A 7,853-nucleotide genomic window follows, 5' to 3' on the forward strand; every position below is an offset into this window, starting at 1 on the left:
CTGGCCTCGAACTCAGAAATCCGCCTGCCTCTGCCTCCCTCTGCTGGGACTAAAGGCGTGCGCCACCACGCCCGGCTTGTTTAGGCTATTTTTAAATTGATTCATAAGACATCATAGTTCTTACCCAGGAGTAGAAAAACAAAATGCTAAAAAATAAAGCAAAACAAAACAAAAACTTGGAAATGAACTCAGTTAATAAACTTTCAAAGATGATTTGCCTGAAAGCTAGGTTTTTTGTGTTGAAAGGTCTGTGTTTGGGTCTTCATTTGTAAGTGCCCATTAGTGACACATCATCAGGTATGAAGCAGACAGTAATAGAACCCGCATCTGTCTTAAAAGCTTCACCCGCAGGACCCCTGATTTAATTCTGCTTTTTCTTGGTTTCAGAGTATATTTATGCTCTTTCTTCTTGGTTGGATATTTGTGCCCATCTATAACAAGGCTGAGGTAAGTCCATCATCACTCTATCGTTTATGATTTTTTTTTAACAAAAACTAAACATTGCATGTGTAATACATGAACACCCTAGGGACAGATTACCCTTGGTCAGTCTTTTGATGCTTCGCTAAATCTGAAGAGTCCTAAAATGTCTTAGGTAGACAGACACAACCATCAGTTCACGTAGGAGAAAATATTCCAAAACATTATAAAAAATAAGATGTGGAGGAGTGAAGAGAACAGTCACGTTAGCGAGTAGAAGACTTGGTACCCTGAAGTGTTATTTCTCTCCAGCTGGCCTGGAAAAAATAAATTTTTTTCCACGGGATACAATTCCAAACAAGAGGCAGAAGCAGGGCTCTGTGAGAAACTTGACATACTTATTCTAAAGTCAAAGGTGCAAGAATAGTGAAGGTGTTGTCAAAGAAAGACAGAACTGTCTGAGACTAAATGTTGACATTCATTAGAAAGCATTAAAAAAAAACCCCACATTATATTAATTCAGGGATAAGCACATTGCGGTGACTGAGACCAGCATCCTTCAGAGGTTTAGTCTCCGTGCCCCGATGCCACTGGGAGATGGTAGAAGCTTTAGAAATATAGAGCGAGGAGTCTTCTAGTCGTTAGCTTTGGATGGAAGTTAGGACCCTGTCCAGTCTTCCCTCTTTTTCTTCTCTCCACAAAGTGAATAGCTTCCTCTACCACACTCACTTGCTATGATGCTACCACAGGGCCACAGCAATTGGCCCAACTGGCCATGGATCATGAGCCCAAATAAAAACCTAAGATGTTGGTTACAGGTTTAATAAAAAGGTGGTTTCAATGCAGACACTGCCGAGGGGGGAAGGGGAAACTCCCAGATCCCATCACTTCTTCACTTGCAAAACTGTGAAGTCGGCCATCAGAAGACTGAAGGAACCTGAAAGGGCAGAAGAAGCGCTGCCATCTGAGACTTCCCTAAGAAATAGGTTATTTTACATAAAAAAACCAAGCAAACCCAAAGCAATCAATCAAATAAAAAACCTCTATGACAAACAGGTTAGAATTAATATTTCAGAAAAAAAACCCACAAATGCAAATAATCACGGGGAAAGATTTTTATCCTTAATAAGAACAAATGCTAGCTTGAAATCAGAATATGCTTCAGGCTCCCTCTGCGCTCTCCTGAGCTGCTCAGTGGGTTTCAGGCCCGTGAGTTGAAAGGGGAGAGTTCCCAGGAAAAAAGCAATGTGTCCTACACATACCCACAAACCCCAGAGATAGGAGGGGCCCAGAGACCATCTTCCACAAGAAACCACGTGGAAAAGACATCGAAGTCATGGGGAGTCAGAAGATGGGGATGACACACAGGTTAGGCCTTGCTGGAGGTTCCGTGGGGGAAGGCGAGGCAGAAACGGGTAAACAGCTCTGGACTGCCCGGCTTGAGGAACACAACACTTGACCAGGCTTGTGCTTCCAGTTGCCCAGTATCTGCTCTCCAGAGGATTGCAGCCGAGGACGAGTGTCTCCAGGGAGCACAGGCTGGGTGGCGGAGCCAGGCTCTGCACTGGTTAACTAACTTACTGTCTAACTGGTTAACTTACTGTCGAAAGCATGCTCTAACTCGGCCCTCAAGGAGGCCAGTCTCTTTCCAACCAGAAAGACTTTAAAAGAAATTTTTTGTTTGCTTGTTTGTTTTTTTTTGTTTGTTTGTTTTGTTTTGTTTTTTTTTTTTTGAGACAGGGTTTCTCTATGTAGCCCTGGCTGTCCTGGAACTCACTCTGTAGACCAGACTGGGCTCGAACTCAGAAATCCACTTGCCTATGCTTCCCAAGTGCTGGGATTAAAGGTGTGCGCCACCATGCCCGGCTAAAAGCATTTTTTTAATTTAGATTTTTGTTACTGTTTTATGTGTTTGAGTGTTTTGCCTGTATGTATGTACACCACATGTATGCCTGGTGTCCAGAGAATCTGGAAAAGGGCATTGGACTCCCTGGAACTTGCTTCACTGACAGTCGTGAGCTACCATGTTGGTGACGGGACCTGAACCCAAGTCCTCTGTTAGAGCAACGAGTGCCCTCAACTACTGAGCCATCTCTCCAGCCCCTGGGGAAAAAAATCACTTTTAAGATGCCAAAAAACGTCATAAAACAGAAAATATAAGGGCTGGAGAGATGGCTCAGCGGTTGAGAGCACTGGCTGCTCTTCTAAGAGGTCCTGAGTTCAATTCCCAGCAACCACATGGTGGCTCACAACCATCTGTAATGGGATTCAATTCCCTCTTCTGGGGTGTCTGAAGACAGCTACACTGTTCTCACATACATAAAATAAATAAATTAATTAAAAAAAATTAATTAAAAAAAAAAGGTGTGTGCCACCACCAGCTTCAAGTAAGTATTAAAAAAAAAACTTAAAAATAAAAAGCATCCCAGTACTCGGGAGGCAGAAGCAGGCAGATATCTGAGTTCAAGGCCAGCCTGGTCTACAAAGTGAGTTCCAGGACAGCCAGAGCTATACAGAGAAACCCTGTCTCGAAAAACCAAAATAAATAAATAAAAAGCAACAGAAAATTTAAAAGTATCTGCAGCCACACCGGGATAGCTAAGAGACAGGTAGAAGTTCCAGCTGTGATATACACTTGTGGCTGGCGCCACACAGTGTGTCTGACAAGTCCAGGGGTGCCATCTGGACGGATGCTTCCCTCACAGCTCTGGAAAGGAGACGGACCTGCTGACACCTTGAACTTGCAGCCTCTACAACTGAGAGACAATAGTTTCATGCATGTGAGAACACTGTCGTCTTCAGACACTCCAGAAAAGGGCATCAGATCCCATTACAGATGGTTGTGAGCCACCACATGGTTGCTGGGAATTGAACTCAGGACCTCTGGAAGAGCAGGCGGTGCTCTTAACCGCTGAACCATCTCTCCAGCCCGAGAGACAATAGTTAACCTGTTGTTTAAGCCACACCAAGCCAGTGCTTCTCAACCTGTGGGTCAGAACCCTTGGTGGTGGGGTGTGTAGAACCACCCTTTCACAGGGGTTGCCTAAGACTATCATCAGAAAACACAGACATTTACATTACAATTCACGACAGCAGCAAACTCACAGTCATGGAGTAGTAATGAAAATAGTTTTAATGGTCATCACAACATTAGGAACTGTATTAGAGAGTTGTAGCATTAGGAAGGTTGAGTACCACTGACCTAAACTGTTCTCACTTGTTATGGGAGCCCAAACAATCAACTTGGAAACAGCATGGGAATTTTAGAACCTTCCTGGGAGAATGATTGACACATGGCAGCGTATGACATAGAACCAAAGAAAGGCTAAGAGAATGAAGCCTATGTGAGCTTAGACAAAAGTTTCTGGGGCCCGTGAGGACCTCAGCCAAGTCCTTGTAAATCTGGTTGTCTTAGTTAGGGTTTCATTGCTGTGAAGAGACACCATGTCCAAGGCAACTCTTATAAAGGACAGCATTTAATTGGGGCTGGCTTACAGGTTCAGAGTTCAGCCCATTATCATCAAGGCAGGAAGCATGGTAGCATCCAGGCAGGCATGGCTCTAGAGGAGCTGAGAGTTCTACATCTTGTTCTAAAAGGCAACCAGAAGACTGGCTTCCAGGCAGCCAGGAGAAGGGTCTCAAAGACCACCCCCAAAGTGACAAACTTCCTCCAACAAGGCCACGCCCACTCCAACAAGACCAAACTTCCCAATCATGCCACTCTCTGGGCCAAGCGTATTCAAACCACCACACTGGTGGAATTTGAGTTGGAGCTCACAAGAGACATATGTAGGTAGGCAGACAAGAGCACACAAACTAGCCAGGGCAAAGGAAGGCAATATTCTCTTCCTGATTTACTTCTCTTGAGCCAGGAGCTGTTGGGGTCAAGTGGCATTATGATCACTGAGGGCACGGTCCCTGTGCTCATGGTACACACTACCCAAAATGACTTCTCGCCATCTGACAGCTACTTGCTCTGTTGCTTTTGTAGGTGGTGACGTTGCCAGAATATCTGAAGAAGAGGTTTGGCAGCCTCCGCATCCAGCTGTTCATCACTTTTATTTTCTTAATCGTCTATATCTTCAGCAGGATCTCAGTGAGTCCTTGCACATGGAGAAGGGACCAGCTGGGCAAGTCCTTGGAATCACCCCTCAGAGGTGATCTTTCTCCTCTGAGAAATGATGGGGAGGGAGCATCATCTAAGCAAAACTGTGTCAAGACCATCCAGGGATGCACCTCCTTGTCCCTACTCCAAGTCTGCACGTCTTTCTTTCTTTCTTTCTTTCTTTCTTTCTTTCTTTCTTTCTTTCTTTCTTTCTTTCTTTTCTTTTCTTTTCTTTTTCTTCCTTCCTCTCTCTCTCTCTCTCTCTCTCTCTCTCTCTCTCTCTCTAATGTATGTGAGTACCCCATAGCTGTACTGATGGTTGTAAGCCATCATGCAGTTGCTGGGAATTTGAATTCAGGACCTCTGCTCACTCCAGCCTAAAGAATTATTTATTATTATATCTAAATACACGGTAGCTGTCTTCAGACAGCACCAGAATAGAGTGTCAGATCTCATTACAGATGGTTGTGAGCCACTATGTGGTTGCTGGGATTTGAACTCAGGACCTTTTCGAAGAGCAGTCAGTGCTCTTAACCACTGAGCCATCTCTCCCACCCCCTGTTATTTCTTTATAATGAGCACAGTACCAGTGTGTGAAAGTAATTTATCAGTGTATTTGCTTATTGTCTTCTCCATTTCCATTCAAGCGATCTGAGGCCATGGGCCTTTTCTGAGGTGCTGACGGCACTGCCTCCCTAACCTAGTTTTGCACTGAACAGACGGTTTTCGCTAACCACATTATCTTTATCCAACACGGTCTCAGTGAGGACAGGAGCTAAGCTTTGCCAGTCTTTGTCTTCTGCATATGGCAGAGTGTCTACGGCATTGTGGGGCCTTAGCAGTCATTTGGGGGAATAAATCCTTGGGTGAATCTCTGCCCCCTTTTTTTAAAAGTATTTTTTAAAAAGATTTATTTATTATTATTAAGTACGCTGTCTTCAGACACACCAGAAGAGGGCGTCAGATCTCATTATAGGTGGTTGTGAGCCACCATGCGGTTGCTAAGATTTGAACTCAGGACCTTCGGAAGAGCACTCAGTGGTCTTACCTGCTGAGCCATCCCGCCAGCTCTTAGTTTTTTTTTAAAAAAAGATTTATTTACTTTATGTATATGAGTGCTCTATCTGCATGTACACCTGCATGCCAGGAGAGGGCATCAGATCCCATTACAGATGGTTGTGAGCCACCATGTGGTTGCAGGGGGAATTGAACTCAGTACCTCTGGAAGAGCAGCCAGGGCTCTTAACTGCTGAATGATCTCTTCAGCCCCATCTGTGCCCATTTTAACATTTGTCTTTTTTTTTTTTTTTTTTTAAGATTTATTTATTATATGTAAGTACACTGTAGCTATTTTCAGACACACCAGGAGAGGGCATCAGATCTCATTGCAGATGGTTGTGAGCCATCATGTGGTTGCTGGGAATTGAACTCAGGACCTTTGGAAGAGCAGTCAGTGCTCTTACCTGCTGAGCCATCTCACCAACCCCTGTGCCCATTTTATACCTGACTTTGGAAGGCAGAAAAATAAAGAGAAAGGGCAGCCCCTCCTCTCTCTCTTAAGTTCTCACCTTTCTTACTCTCATCTCTAGCCCTTCTTCTCTCCCTCCTCCCTTCCCGCCTTCTCTCCATGTGGCAATGGCCAGCCCCTCTCTTTCTTTTACCTTCTCTCTTTCTCTCTATCTTTCTATAATAAAGCCTTAAAACCATAGACTGTCTCTGCTCATCAAGGCCCACTGTGCTTGAATGATGGGATAGGCTTTCCCCTAAAAAGCCGCGTCTAACCTCTCGCTGGAAGGCCTTCCTGCGCTCCAGCCATAGACCAGACCACGGACTCTCACCCTCCTGGGAACCACCCAGAGCCCCCTCTCCCCCTGCCCTCTCCTCTCTTCCGCACCGAGGCTGGCCGAGTGCTGGGACCCTCACTTTGTTCTCAATTTTTCTACATACAGCGAGGTCTGGGATGTCAGAGACTCAGAACCTGTTATCTCTGGCCTCTGTGAGGCCCAGAGACCTCGGACTGCCCCCTGTCCACCCCCGAGGACTGGGTCCATAGCTTCCCACAGACAGACACCCACTGTGGAGAGTCTGGGCAGTCCTCCCCATCCGCCCGCCCAGATCACTGGAACTCTGGTGGGAGGTGGTTTCTCTCCCACTCCCTTTATTCCCCCATGCCCGTTGCCCCACACTACCCAGAGGCCACCTCTTTCACATGGCTTCCAAGGCCCCTTTCATTCTGGGGTGGTTGTTGATTCTGCTGGAGACGAAGGTGCATCTGCTAACCTTGCTCCCGTTTCAGATGGAGATTGGCTTTGGCGCCATGTTCTTGAAAATGGTTTGGGACACTGATATTTACCAGACCATGTTGACGGTGCTGACGATCATTGGCATGTATACCATCACAGGTGAGGTCGCTCTAACCACACAGGAATTTATACTCACAACAACCACTCAGCGGAGTACTCGGAACTACTGGAGCTTCCCCAAGACTGTAGATGTCAGGAAGTATAATGGGGTCGGAGGTACCTCTAGGAATCATATTAGGTTGGATCGATCTCGTGGAAGAGCGATTGATAGACAGGTCAGCAGCGATCACGTTTATGGGGAAATAGGGCATGACACTGTGGGTGACCAGGTGACAAAGTGGAAGCACACAAAGCAAATGGAGGTAAATGAGGTAGGCCCTGGAGGAGGCCACCTGTTCAAGTCTTCAGATAGGCTCTTTTAGAAAGGTGATTCTCAGACAGGGCGGCCCCTGGAGGCAGTAGGGGCCATGGACATCAACTTGGTTTCGGGAAGCAGCACGGGCTACTTAGGTCCATATGCCCCGCCCCTCGCCCCACCTCCCAAGCCTCAGGACCCTCGGACATCAATAAGGCCTCCATCAGTGGCACAGACCGTGGACATCCAAGTGATAAGGATGCTGAAGAGTATCTCGACGTAATTGATGTAGTTGACGGTTACGGACCAGAGAGGGGGTGAGGAGGGACTCACTTCTGTTTCAGGGGCTGACCTCTGCAAGTTTGACCTGCTCCAGTGCCTATATGGACCACACAGCTTGGACTATAAAAACATCTATCTATCTATCTATCTATCTATCTATCTATCTATCTATCTATCTATCGATCTATCTATCTATCCTTTAGTTGGGGAGGCCATCAGGGTGGGTGGAGGCAGACCTGGAAGGACTGGGAAGCGAGGGTGATTGGGATACATTATGTGAAATTCCCAGATGATCAATACAAATATTATGTTCTATATATAAAGAGGCAAATCTCACGTCTGCAGCCTCTGCCGAGGGTAGGAGCTCTCAACAGTCTTTTTTTTTTTT

The 7,853-nt window shown here is 45.9% G+C and overlaps 1 protein-coding gene across 1 annotated transcript in view; it reads left to right on the top strand.

Annotated features, from left to right (window-relative positions):
• Nucleotides 1-7,853, top strand: part of LOC110326977 (sodium/glucose cotransporter 1-like) — a 51,371-nt gene that overhangs the window by 12,421 nt on the left and 31,097 nt on the right. The window contains exons 3-5 of the mRNA XM_021205656.1: nucleotides 388-447; nucleotides 4,412-4,516; nucleotides 6,822-6,927. Coding sequence (XP_021061315.1) covers nucleotides 388-447; nucleotides 4,412-4,516; nucleotides 6,822-6,927 — 271 coding nt within the window. The remainder of the gene's footprint in view (nucleotides 1-387; nucleotides 448-4,411; nucleotides 4,517-6,821; nucleotides 6,928-7,853) is intronic.

This window comes from Mus pahari, chromosome 9 (genome assembly GCF_900095145.1).
Source record: "Mus pahari chromosome 9, PAHARI_EIJ_v1.1, whole genome shotgun sequence".
Taxonomy (NCBI): Eukaryota; Metazoa; Chordata; class Mammalia; order Rodentia; family Muridae; genus Mus; species Mus pahari.